The 14,153-nt window shown below is 33.8% G+C and overlaps 2 protein-coding genes across 2 annotated transcripts in view; one reads left to right on the forward strand and one right to left on the reverse strand.

Annotated features, from left to right (window-relative positions):
* The window catches only part of CACNA2D3 (calcium voltage-gated channel auxiliary subunit alpha2delta 3), a 437,646-nt gene that overhangs the window by 71,337 nt on the left and 352,156 nt on the right, over positions 1-14,153 (reverse strand). The window lies entirely within an intron of this gene.
* On the forward strand, positions 301-6,148 carry LRTM1 (leucine rich repeats and transmembrane domains 1). The gene is made up of 3 exons (XM_035337259.1): positions 301-425; positions 1,891-2,487; positions 5,596-6,148. The coding sequence occupies exons 1-3, from the start codon at positions 419-421 to the stop codon at positions 6,027-6,029; spliced, it is 1,038 nt and encodes a 345-aa protein (XP_035193150.1). The 5' UTR covers positions 301-418; the 3' UTR covers positions 6,030-6,148.

Genomic DNA, 14,153 nt, shown 5'->3' on the forward strand with positions numbered 1-14,153 from the left:
TGGATTTTAAAAGGCAGCTTTATTTTTTGTACCTTGTATTTGAGGCAGATTAAATTGAAAAGGCAAGGCTATCAGGTCATGATTTGTATGTTACAGCTGTCCAGTTAGAGTTGACAGACACTCTTTGCATGGATTGTTGACTGATTAAAAGGCAGAGTAAGCCTCTGAGAGTCATAAATGGATGGGGGGGAGTGGGGGTTGTAATAAAGAAAAATACGAAGGCTGATGGAGTAACTCACTAGGAAGAGTTGCACTTCTACTGAAGCGACAGATAGTATCTAAAAAATAAAATATCACAAAAGAAACTGGATGAACACATTACAGATTTGAAGGAGGAATCAGAATAAAGTGTATGTTACTATTCTACTTCAGAAAGCTGGACTGAATCTTCTGCCAGGTGGGGAACAAGCAAAGCAGAATGACAGGTGAGATACTGAAGCATTCAAATGAATAATATAATTACTCTATTCTCTAGGCATTTCCTTAATCTGTGTTTATTTTTTAATTTTACATTGGCAGCTGTATGTTGGCTTCTGGAGACAACTGTTGCAGAACAATATAATGAACTGAATGTATTGCTTACCTTGTTTGCAGGAATGCTGGATTCTTTCAAATGTTTTTTACAATATAGAAGTAAAGAGATGCAGATGTTTGCAATTTAAATATAAATACTATTTCATTTTAAAATGAAAATTCATGAGGAGTTTGCAAGTTAAACCGTAGCCTCAAAGTAAAACGTTCATTTATACATTCATCATATTTAATCTTAGAATAATACAGTTGTTCCTTCAATATAGTATTCCTTGTTACTAATTAATATTTGATCTCTGTAAGCCAATAAACAGTATCTCTTTTAATTTTCAAAGGTTTTCAAGTAGTAACAGACTAAAATATTTATTTTGAAACAGTAAATAGTAAAAAAAAAAAATGTTGAGGTGTCTCACAAACAATGTTATAAAAGGATTTATCACTCTGAGTCAAAGAAACTCAAATCACTCAACATCATCTGATTTTTTTTTTTTTTTTTTTTTTAATAAATTTCATACTATGCATGAAATGCAACCTTGTTTGCAAAGGAAGATTACTAGCAATACATGAAAGGTAAAAACTATTATTTTTTCTGTTAAAGCTGACCTAACATCAGGGAGCAAAGTATAATTATAAATAATAAATATTATTAAGTGCTCTTGTGACCTCATTTTATCTTTTTAACAGCTCCTTGACAAATGTTTGCAGAGTGTGTAGAAACTTATATCTCTGGGAAGTACAGCTGGAATTCAGATATGGGAATTAAGCAATATGTGTAAACATAGATATTTTAAAGAACAAATTTAAGGGATCCAGATTTCTGAAAAAAAAAATCTGTTAACTGTTTTTATACCAACGTCTTTGAAACTTGTTATTCTTTTGACAGCATATTATTTTTTTTAGGTAGTAAACTAGAAGATTTTTAGGTAGAAACTAGTAAAAATGAAAAAAAAAAAGAACAACAACAAAAAAAACCACTAAAAATAAAAGACTAAGATGTCTCAAAGTTATTATTACCACAAAAAAAAAATAAAAGAGAAACATTAGAATTAATTTTAGAAACTCAGTAGAATTCCCTTCAAATATCACAGCTTTGCTGATGGCAAAACAGACTGAAAACTGTTTGTACTTAAGATAAAGCCGTGGGAAGACTGTAGAAGCACTTTATTCTGCATTATAAAATTTTTTCAGTACTATCTGTAATTTGCTAATTCACTGTAAAAATTATGATCTATATTTTTCTACCTATAGTTTTTGATGGAGCTGTATATCCTTTGCTCTTGTTATTGACCCCCTATTGCCAAAAGACAAACATTTTGTAATAATTTCAAATCATTATTGCTTCTTTCATTTGTGATACAGGTAACTGGCTTTGGGTGCTGAGTTTCATCTTGCTAATATATGTTGCTCGTGGATGTCCTGAAAAATGTCTGTGCCATACAGTTTCAAAGACTGCAGACTGCAAGAACAGAGGACTTACAGAAATTCCTGCCCACTTACCTCCTGGAATTCAGATACTACAGTTGCAGAATAACCGTATTTGGAGAATCAACGAAAATGCATTTACTGGAACACCATTGCTCAAAATCTTAGACTTGTCTAATAATTCTCTCTCAAATTTGGCACCAGGTGCTTTCCAAAAATTACAGTATCTACAGGTTCTAAACCTAACCAGAAATTTGATTCATTATATAGAAAACAAGACTTTCAGTTTCCTCCCACACCTCAAAGAACTGGACTTGTCATCCAACAGTATTATACGTTTGCCTGAGACTTTTGGAAACAGTACAGGGAATATAACATTGCTGTCAGTGAAACACAACAAAGTTCAGAAAATGGAAAGAGTTCTGCTGGAGTCACTTCCAAACCTGAAAGTTGTTCTTTTCAAAGATAATCCCTGGCAATGTAACTGCAATGTCTTTGGCCTGAAACTGTGGCTGGAAAGTTTTTTATACAGAGGTAAGAAATTCTTCTCATTACATACAATGCACATAAGGACACTTAACCAGCATCTAACTGATCTTTGCTGCTGTGGTTTAACAATTTACCTCACACCTTGCATCATCCCCTCAAATAAGCATACTAAAATACATGCTTATACATAACTCAGAACATGGGTGCTTTCACAATTACAGGTGACAAAACAGAATCATAGAGGACCTTTGCAGAGAGAGAGAATAAGAATACACAGGGTGCATATATACATTCTGGAAATACATGTAAGTAGTAAGCATGTACTTATATATCCATATCTCTCTATATTAAATCTGCATCTATCTCTGTATTTCTACATTAAATCTGCATATCTATCTGCATAGCAAGTGTATTTGTGCACATACACTTGTTTTAATTCTACCACAATTCTTTTGGTAGAAACCAGCCTACTATTCAGAAGTTTTTTAGCTGGTACATGAGGATAAACATCAACACAGATAGCAATACCAATTTAGCTTTACAGAACTCAATTTTCTAATTCTTAAAGACTCTCTTTAACTTATCACTTGGTAGCAATTTATTTATTTATTTTAATTTAATTAGCTCATTACCTAAAAGTGTGCATAATACCTTGCACAAGCTTACTTTTGTCTAGTGTTGCTTCCTAATTTGTTGTTAACTAGGAGTAGTACTAAATTCATTGGCAATGTCCTCACAGATATGTGCAATACCATCACATAGGAAATTCTGTACATAAAAATAGCCTCAACTTTTGGTCACACCTGCTTTTAAATATATCCAAAAGTTATGCTGTATAAAATAATGTAATTCTTTTATATATCTCTGAATTTGTTTTGCTTACTGAGTTCAGAGAAACTTCAAAATTCAAGGTTATTAAAATAAAGAAAATAAGCATTCATCATCCCAAAGCGTTGTTGTTCATATCCGTTTTACCTGCAGTCAGTGTATGCAGAAAAGGAATTAAGCATTAAAATAAATTTATTTCTTTCCCCTGGGAGGTATGTTCGAAAATGGAGAATCCAAAACAGCAGTGTAATTTACTTTTCTCTAAATCAGGCTTTGATGCTTGAATGTGATATAAGATACTGATTACCTATCTGTAAATGAAGCTGACACACAGTGTGAAGATGGTCCATGTTGCCTGTAAGTGACTGGGCTGTCATCTTCAAGCATCAGAAGTCTACAGGCCAGCTGAAAAGCTGTAATGTCTATGCAGGTATGAAGGAACAGTCTTCTGAGGGAGGTAAAACCACTGCCGGAAGTAATCTTTTAGAACAGACAAAAGGCTAAATGCCTCTAACGGTTAAAATCTTAATATTTTGGATTGGTAAAACATTACGTGATCCCAGAGCTTAAAATTGCATAATGCTGGAACCATTCCCTACAACATTTTTCAGAAGGGGTTCTCTGTGCAGAAGAATTTAATGATCCAAGTAAACATATCAGATTATTTTATTACTCTGTCAGCACCATAAATTCCATAGATTATTTTAAAAACCATCATTATTTAGAAACTCAGTGATGCCCTTCCAGTTTTCTGAGCATTGCACAGATAAGTAAAATGAAGAGATATGGAATTTGCAAATTAATTTTAGCAAGAGATGTTAAAGGAAGCCAACATACTGTTTGTCCGTCCCTTAAATCACTTGTGTTACTTGTGTGAATCACACGAAGAAAAACCAGTTGCATTGCACATTCTTATTACTTATACAGTGTACTTATGACAAAAGATTACTGTGGCTCTACAAACATTGCAAGTCCTAACAAAGCACTGCTAAAGATGGAATACAGTCTGAATTTAGCAGTATTAAGTGATTTGTCCAATACAAGTCTGAAAGATATACTTTTAGCTGAATCCAAGTCAGGCAACTGACATTTGATGCACACTCTTAAATAATTATAAATAATTCTTTAGTTCAAGTAGAACTCCAGTCTTCTATCCCAAGCACAGAAATTTTAGTTTCTTATAATCTTAGAAGGATGACAGTTGTAGAATTTGGGAATTTATCTATATACACATTCAAACTAACTCATTGGAGGTTTCTGGAGGCTTTACATTTGGCTATTAAAAACTAAGTGACAAGCTGCTATGTTTATATGTATCTTAGAACATCATCAATATTTGTGGAAAAGTAGTCTCCACATTTCAGCTTGAGTTCATCTATATTCAATACTTTCTCAAAAAAATCCTTTCCAAGACGAAAATTTCTGTGCCCGCCTTTAAATAGAAGGTGGTTTACTTCAGATAGAGAAGAGGGAGAAAATTCAGCTGACTTGATTGAGTTAAACCTTCAAAATATGTAAACATTGATTTTGGCCTTGTTGACTCCTCAGCACACTAAAGCCATGATATATAGACTAATTAGAGCTCTGAAGGCTACACCCAGTGTGTGTGTTGCTCTTCATGCTGAGGAACAGCAGTGTGATTTACCAGGACTACTTCACTTCCTGTTATACTAAGAACATCCTTTGAGAGAGAGCAGAAGCTGACTAAAAGCAATCATGAAGTTTACCATTTGAACAAGCTAATAGACTGATTAATCTTAACTCCTTTAGATCTCTGAATATTTTCTTACCATGAACTTTGCTTGAAAACATTTCTCAGGCATACAACTTATTGAATTTTCTCTTTGCTTTGTTGTAATTAGGGTATGATGTCAGAAGAATGATTCATGAGAAATGAATGATTGAAATGGGATATTTCAGTCAAGTGGGATATGTTTACTAAGTATATTGTTTAAATTTTTATTTATAAAAACAATAAATTTGAATGCAATGAATTTGCTGTTAGCAATGTCTTACTTTTTATCTATGATTTTTTCTTGCTTACTTTTATACTCCTGTTGTTTCTTACTTTAGCATCCATAAAGCACAGATTAGAATTCCTGATGAATTAGTATTTACAAATTATTTCTTCTATTAGTATTAAAGTGTAATAATCTTACCTTTGATATAGCTGAAAAAAGATATAGCTATAAATCTTCTGAAGTACAGAGTCAAAGCTGACTATAAATGTAATTCATATATGTGTTATTTTTACATGAAGAGAGTTCAGAAATTATAATAAAACCATAACCTTTTTTTTTTTTTTTTTTAAAAAAAAAAAAAAAGGAGGAATAAGTGATGGCATTATCTGCTCAACACCAGGGATTCGGAAGGGCAAGGACCTCCTCAAAGTTCCTTATGAGCTGTTTGGGGCATGTCCTCTTACAACAGCTCATGTTCATCTGGCTAGCATTCATCACCACAACTTTGAGCACCGAAGTTCTCTGAAGCATGTTCATCCCAACGAACACGGGGAAAACAGCTGGTCAAACTGTGAACCCAAACCAAAGCCAAGGCCTGTTAGTTTGCGTCATGCAATTGCCACTGTAGTAATAACTGGAGTTGTCTGCGGAATTGTGTGTCTAATGATGTTGGCAGCTGCTGTTTATGGTTGTGCCCATGCTGCAATTACTGCTAAATACCACAGAGAACATTTGGCCCGAGCAAGACAGCATGGGACTCCTGAGGAAAAAGAGCCATTTGATAGTTCCTTGGCTTGAATTACTTTTGTCTTTGGTTTCTTCAAAATAAAGAGCTCTCACTTCAGTTAAAAAGCCCAGAATCTCAATAGGATTGATTTAATAGTTATGACTGCTTTTCTTTCCTTTTTCACATTGAAGACATTATATATATATATGTATATTCATTCCTTGGTATAAATATAAAGACTTTATGTAGCAGAATGCAAATGTATCTATAATTTTTGCTATATATTCTGAAGCCTCTATGTAAGGCTGTGTGCTTGAGATAATGAAATTTTGATGTAGCCCTTTCCAAGTATTCCATTCTTCATGACTAGCTCTTGAGGTAATATTAGTACAACATATGACTTAAGATGTAGCCAAGTCACTACCCAACACAAGTGAGCTTTCTGCAAAGAAAAATACAAAATAGCTTTAAATGAAGAGATTTTGAGATCTTAGATTATCTGATATGTAATCCAAAATACAATTCATAGCCAGTTTTAGAACTGGGCAGTCCATATACTGCCAGTGATAACTTAGAACATTTTTAAAAACATTTCCAAATACATTCCACTTGCCAATCTGCCCTAGGAGACAATAAATAAGCATTACATCCATTACGTAGTTTAGAAAACAGGAAGTACCTTGTTACGCATCACATTTCATTTTTAAAGTACTTACTAGGGAAGAAAGAAGAGAGCTGAGACATCACAGGAAGAGGAAGGAATCTGTTGCAGGTACAAGCACTGAGATAAGCATAGATAGCATACATAGATGAATAGACACTACCCATTCTCCTAGTGGTATGCATGCTTGCTACAGACATTTCTGAAGCTTCTTAATCCCAAATCCACACAACTGCTCCATTTTGAAAATTTCAGGACTCCAGAGGCAGCCCTGATCACAATGCTGCCCTTCAGCAGGAAGGATAATATAGCTGCATGTTTACATGTTCTAGTTCTCACAGAGAAAACATTCAGCTGAATTTGTTCAAGGATCCACCCTTTCTGCAGCACTGTTTTGCCGTCAGAGGAAATCAAAGCCAAAACAGAGTAACATAAATTTAAGACAGAAAGAGTATTTTGAACGTGCAGAAGTATTTTTCAAATAATTGATAGAAATAATAGTTTCAAGACAGCCAATAGAGATCAGCTACTCTACATACCCTTTCTGAGACTAGATGAAGTATATCTGGACTATTTGTGACAGACATTTTTCTAAGGTGTTTTTAAACCTCTCCAGTGACATGGATTAAAGACCTGTCCAGGCAGCTGATGCAGAAGTCAACTGTGCTTGTAGTCTGCAGGTGTTTTGTTGTTGTTGTTTGTCTTTTTTGTTTTGTTTTGTTTTCTCAGCATCCTAAACCTGCTTTGCTGAAAATATTGTCGGTGGGTTTTATAGGCCAGAAACTTGAGGACAACAGCTGAGTAACACTCTCCAAAAGGGCAAAAGGAAGCTGTGACATGGCATTCAGAGACCTCCAATTTCCTTCCAACAGATGGGTTCCCAGAGCAAGCTATTCTAATAATAGCCTCAACTGAGTAATGGGCTATATGGCAGGAGTGATGTAACCTTTGCTCTTATCTACTTAGTAATAATTGAAACCTAAATTTTAAAGCTTATTCCTGCATCTGCAGTTACTTTCATGCTCAGTCTTAATGTAAATCTAACAGACATTGAAAACAATTAATTACTGTCTTCCTTCCCTTCCTCTCTCATAACAGATAAGTACTTCTTATTATTAGGCTGTCCTCATTCCTCTCTGTCCTGAACTAAAAAAAAAAAAAAATTGTTCCAAAATTTCCTGTAAGGCCACATTTTCCAAACTTTTTTCACCCCCTGCATTCCCTGGAACCTTTTCGGTTTTTATTATATTTTAAATGTGGTACCCTAGACCAGGCACATTACTTCATCTGAGACATTATCAGGACAGAATCTATTAGAATACTTATATTCAGGCTTTTTAAATCTCTTGATGATGTATCTCTGAACTATCTCTGAAGTGAATTTGATACTTTTTTTTTTTTCTTTTGAAATATTTTCTAAATTTTAATGAACAATCTCTTTTCAGAGCTAAGTCATTCAAGTGTGGAGATCTACATTTTCTACTCTTGTATCCATTTAGTAGGACAACTTTTTGCAAAGCGAAACACAGTTTTGCAGACAGAGAACACTGAAATAATTCAGGATAGGATCTTACTGCCCATGGGACAAAAAATAAATCAGAGACGAGCCAAATCACGATGTCTTCCTATGGTGACCACCTAAAATGAGCACAGCTGCATTCAGAGTTCAGATCCTAAAATAAAAGTTAATAAACCTCAGACCTCCATGGAGATTTCAACCATGGTCTTTTCATAGGCTTAGATACAATGATGCTGCTTCCATTACAAGTAAGTTCATACTTCCAATGTCCTCAAGCAAAGTAAAATTATAGCTTGATTAAATATTTCCTTGTTACTAATAACCAGTACATCTTAAAGAGCAGTCCTATTTAAAAAAAAAAAAAAAAAAAAAAAAAAAAAAACTTTATGCTTTTCTTACTGTAAGAAAGTGAAAAAGAGGCAATGAAGGACACAATAACATTGAAAGGAACTCTTTCCAAGTCAAATTTAAAATGCTTTGGGGATTTTCATGCACACATAAGGCTGTAAATTGATATGGAGTTCTGCCAGAAAGCAAAGTATTTTGTATTTCCATTTGTTCACTCTGTTAAAGGAGTACAGCAAGCCAATCCATGCAAAATCTCATTTATACTTTCTAACGTGATGTTAAGAAAAGAAAAAAAAAAAGAGAGAGAGAAATGTCTCATTTAACTTTGGTAAGAATATACAAATTTACAATTGTTTGCAGTTAACAAATTCCAGTTATTTATGATGACAAGAAAAAAACAGGCAGTCAAAAGAGAAAAGCATTTACTTAATTACTTAAATTAATAAATGCAAAATTATTTATTTTCAGTAAATGAAACAGAATGTTCAACTACTGAAAAATAGAGATAAAAGGCACAGTTTGTTGCCTGTAACAAGTGGAAGACTGGATCTAGTGATTCCTCACAGAAGCCCCTTAATTTGTAAAGCTTAGCAATGGACATCTGCTGCTGAAATAAATTGTCTGCACAGATTTATATTTAAGATAAAGGCTGTTGAGAAAGCTTTGTTGTTTTTCCAGAAACCTAATGAGAAGTATTATAGTAAGTACAGTATTTTTTCCTAATTTCAGTGGAACACACTCCTTCCCACAAAATTAAGGAAAAGATCAGGACACGCTACTCTGCAAGGTATTTGCAACAACAGAGAAATGTAAACATATTGTTTTATTCCTGTCTTTCATAAAGAGGCTCATTGTATTACTCTGTTTTCACAAAAATTAGCCTTTAAAATTTCAAATTAGAAAAGAGATTAAAAAACTTTAATATGCCAACATTTTTTACAGAAGTTGTCCTTAGAAATTATATTGAAAGAAACAAAGTTTAAACTGAAATGTACTTGCTTACCATATGTGCCTTTCCATCCAAAGCTTGAAAAAATAATCAAAATTCAGCCTCATTATTCCCTAGTAATGCAATGTCCAATCAAAAACAGGATCCCACTTCTTGAATATCAAAGTAGAACATTAGTAGTGACATTATCTATCTTTCATTATTTATCATTATCTTATCATTAACAGCCTTAACACACACAAAAAAGGCTAACTGTTGCCTACTAATAATCATCTATCTTTGCTGGCCAGAAGACAAAGACATGCAAGCTTTAGTTAAGCATCCAGAAAGAATGCCAACTTTTACAACCTTGATCTTTGAATTTGGCTGAAAAGTGTCATAGTGCTAATAATCACAAAGGGTCTTGGTACTTCCTGGGCTTATATTACCTGAAAAATGACTGTATGCTCTCCAGATAAGACAGGCAGCAACATCAAACATCTGGATGTGGCAGCAAGCCACAACAGGGGAGAAGGAATAGGAATTAGAAACCCATCATAACCATACCAATGGCTACATAGTTGATAACTATCTCCAGTGACAGCTGCAGTTATCATTTCTGATTACTGAGAGATTCCCCAGATTTTAGGACTATTTGCACTACACATTTGATTTTTGCATAAACTACCAAGCTCGTTTCAAGACACAACAAACAAGAAGAGAAGAAAAAGGAAATTACTAATGTTTGGAAATGTAGTCTACTGGAAGGAAATAATTAATTCACAGTACTCAAACTGGGATTAATGTATTCATATGCTACATAATTGCAGAGAATCACTCAAAGTATTTTTGAACTTTATACTTCTGCAGTATTTGAATTTTTAAAAAGGACCTGACATCTTATCTGCTGTCTTGTTCTGCAATCAATAATTTATTTTGCCAGCAGAATTATTTAGGAAAATAAAATCTGATTTCTAGTAAGATCTCAAGATCCATTCTTCTACTTAAGCTCTTCCCACCTGTCAAAATTACATAGTACTCAAAAACAAACAAAACCCAACAACATCAAACCAGACATGCAGAAATGAAGAGGAGAATGCTCTATGAAATTTACTATATACTTATATTTACTATATATATACTATATTTACTATATATACTATATACTGTACATGTTGGGATACTCATTTCATTCATCCATCAGTGCCCTAGATTCTTTGAGAACAAGTTCTAAGGAAAGCCCAAGAATTACATAAATGGGGGTTATATTCTCAAGGCAACACTAGCACAGAAATATCTTAAAGATCCACATTAATTATTCCAAACACTAATTCTGTATGGTAAAATGAATAGAGAACCAACACAAATGAAGGCAAGTGTACGAACTGAGTGTACCATCTGACTTCAGATTTGCTGTTCAGTCAAGGACAAGACGCAGGATTTTACAACTTGCTCCAAAGCATTTTTTAGAGGAGCCTACCTGTCCTCATGCATTACCTACAAATCCTGTTTCCTAAGTCGTGACTCCTATCCTAAGTCTGTCAGTTGCTTAATGCTAGGCTGTGCAAAGATACATTCCAGTGAAAATATTAGACTATATAACAATATTAGATTTATGAATACACAGATGGTATTCAAAATGAACTCTGGAAAAACATAAACTAGTGGTTTTTCACCAAAGCATGAAAAGCATTTTGAAGGATTTACTAAACACTACTGCTGAACATAATTTTCTGTGGCTCACAATGTGGAGTAAAGATTAAGTAAATCACTGTCTTGCCTGACAAGGAAAACATCTATTTTAGAATGCTTCAAAAATTTTGTTGATGTGTCATTATGATGACATATTCATTTTCCCTTAGGCCTTTGTACTAAAATGCAGTTTTATAGATGGTGTCATAAATTTTAGGGACTCTGTATGACAGTGACATTTGCTTGTACATTTTTAATAATATTGTAATACCAAAGCAATACATGTGACAAAAAGGAAAAAAATAAAAGCAAGATGTATAGAGATATTTTAAATAGATATATTTAACTCTGTGGTGTTGTAACAATAACTGACTTAACTATTTGAGAAACTTTTAAAATACCTGCCATTCCTAGAAATGTAAGTACTTCACTACTTTTAATTAAATTATTGGAAGTCATTTTTTCAAAGCACATGCTGGATCTGGATCAAAGAGAGATGAATGAAGTTTGTATATGTATACAAACTTCATTCTAATCAACTTCAAGAAATGCTAAATAGTGTTTCAAAGTAGTATTTATAATGATTACTAGCACACATAAATAAGATTTGTTTTGTTTTTGTTTTTTTAATATAAGTTACTTCCACATACAATGCACACATTTTTCTCCATGACAGTATAAAACAATCATGCATACTTAGAGCGTAGATAATCCAAAGTCTCAGTTACTGGAAAACTGTTATATTCATCAATTTTCCTTTCAAATTGCCATTCTACAGAGGCTGATTCAAACAGGAAGGTTTAAAAAACTGAAGCCTCAGAAAGACAGACTTTTATTTTAAAAGTAATATGAGATTTTAGGCCTTTCCTCTCTTCAAGGCACTGTTTGAAGTAACTTAAACAGCAGGGTTTTCAGGGTCACTTTTCTGTGGCCAGAGTAGAAGCATTCAAAATCACGTCATTTTTAACAAATTAGTGCTGAAAGAAGATATGGTAAAGATTTCATCTATTTTATGAATTGGAAAACAAAAAGGAGAACCTAAATGTTCAAAATTCAAGGTCACTCAAAATACCTGAAATGTTTTAGCCTCTTGTTTGGGGATATATAACATGGAATAACTGAATTTCCAGATATAACCTTTTTTTTTTTTTTTTCTTTCTTTCTTTTTAAACAATACTAAAATTAGAACAATGAAGGTGGTAGATAAGAACAATTGCAATAATTTATCTCTAACTAGGATTTGGAGACAAGACCCTTGAACCTGTATTTGGACTGTCTAGAAAAATAATCAGTTCTGAAAAGTTAAATACTGGAAAGGGAAAGGATCCTGGTTTTACATGGGACAATCCGTTTGCAGATATAAAACATAATACTCTATGTTTGCATAATAAGGATTTTTGGAAAAGCATATAAAAATCAAACTATTGGTGAATAGAAGAGGATTAGTCTGTCTTTTCTTCAGATTCTCTAGTACCACCTATATCTGATCACAAAAGCCTGCTGAAATATATTTTTATATATCAACGTATCTTTAAATAGAAATAATATATACATAAAGTCACTCTTAGGTATGATCGACATTTTTAGCAGACATCAGTAGCATTACTTTAAAAGTTATTTCTTTTACTCTTGTAAGCCATATAACAATGCTTTTTCCTAAGACATCTCTTACAAGACAAATTATTTCTATTGCTCTCACAACACTACTCTGTGGTAAAGAACAGGGAGTAATCTAACAGTTACCGTTCCCTTTTGCTATGGCACTGTGTACTATGGAATTTAATTCTATGGCACAATCTACCATGGAATTTAATGCACCTGCCATGCACCTGAAGGACAGCTTCCCAAGAACCTTGTGTGTCACATACCTGTAGGAAGACAAGACACTATATGAAAATATGAATCTACCTTCCATTTTTTTTTCAGCTTTTACTGCTTGGTAGCAGAAAATAATGGCAATGAGAAAAAATTTACCCATCTTTAATCATTTTGAAAAGTAACGGTAAGTCTATTCTCTTGAAAGGACTACATACAAGTTATAACTGTATCAACATGGTAAAGAATGGCAGAATCTGACCCTTTGGGGTCTGCGAAGATTCTGAGAGTGGCTGATCTTTAGGCCATCTGTATAAGGAATGCTTAATGCACAGAAGGAAAACAAAAACATCTACCAAGAAGCTTGCAATAATGAAAGAAAACAGGGTTCCCTATGCACTGATTTTTCCCTTGTGTCAAAGCAGGAATTATTGCAGTCTTTCTTTTTACATAGCTTCGTTAGAAAACAGTATGTCAGGGTACATTCACGGAGCCATGGCAATACTTGAATGCACCTCCCAATCACTCACTGGTCTTTGATAAAAAAAATGTCTGTAAAGATGCCTTTAAGAACAACATGGATTTCTTTCCTGTTTAGAATTACTCGGAATATAAGAAATCTTCAGGTTACAGAACTTCCATTTCTCTCTAGCTACACTGCCCTTCCCTTGCTACAGTATTCCAGTTAAGTTGATGCACAGCAATGAGGGCTAGCTTCTTTTCAGACACCACAGGTCTGACTTTATTGGTAAAGTTTTATTGTTCTTACAATGAGCAAATCAAAATACTACTCAATTTTCATGAAGAGGCCACTGAAAATCATACGTGCAGAGAAAACTCATTTTGTGTTTTCCATGCCCTAATTTCAAACTTGAAGAATAGGAACTCCCATCCATTTATAAAATATTTTGGTAGAAAATAAGTACAAAACCTCATTAGATATTCCTCTCTCATACTTCATTACCATAAAAATTAACAAAACATCTCTGCAATTCTACGTATTTTTCTACATATTTTTGGTAGCAGGGGACCATAGGGGTGGCTTCTGTGAGAAGGATCTAGAAGCTGCCCCATGTTTGGTAAGGGCCCCACGGCTGACCAGAGCTGAGCCAATAAGGGATGTTGTTTGGTGCCACTGTGAGAGCATATTTAAGACAGGGAAAAAAAAAATAAAAAAATAAACAAAAAAAAATGCTGCACCACACACCAGCTGGGAGAGTGAGAGATGTGAG

The sequence above is a fragment of the Oxyura jamaicensis genome, chromosome 12, assembly GCF_011077185.1.
Source record: "Oxyura jamaicensis isolate SHBP4307 breed ruddy duck chromosome 12, BPBGC_Ojam_1.0, whole genome shotgun sequence".
NCBI classification, from domain to species: Eukaryota; Metazoa; Chordata; class Aves; order Anseriformes; family Anatidae; genus Oxyura; species Oxyura jamaicensis.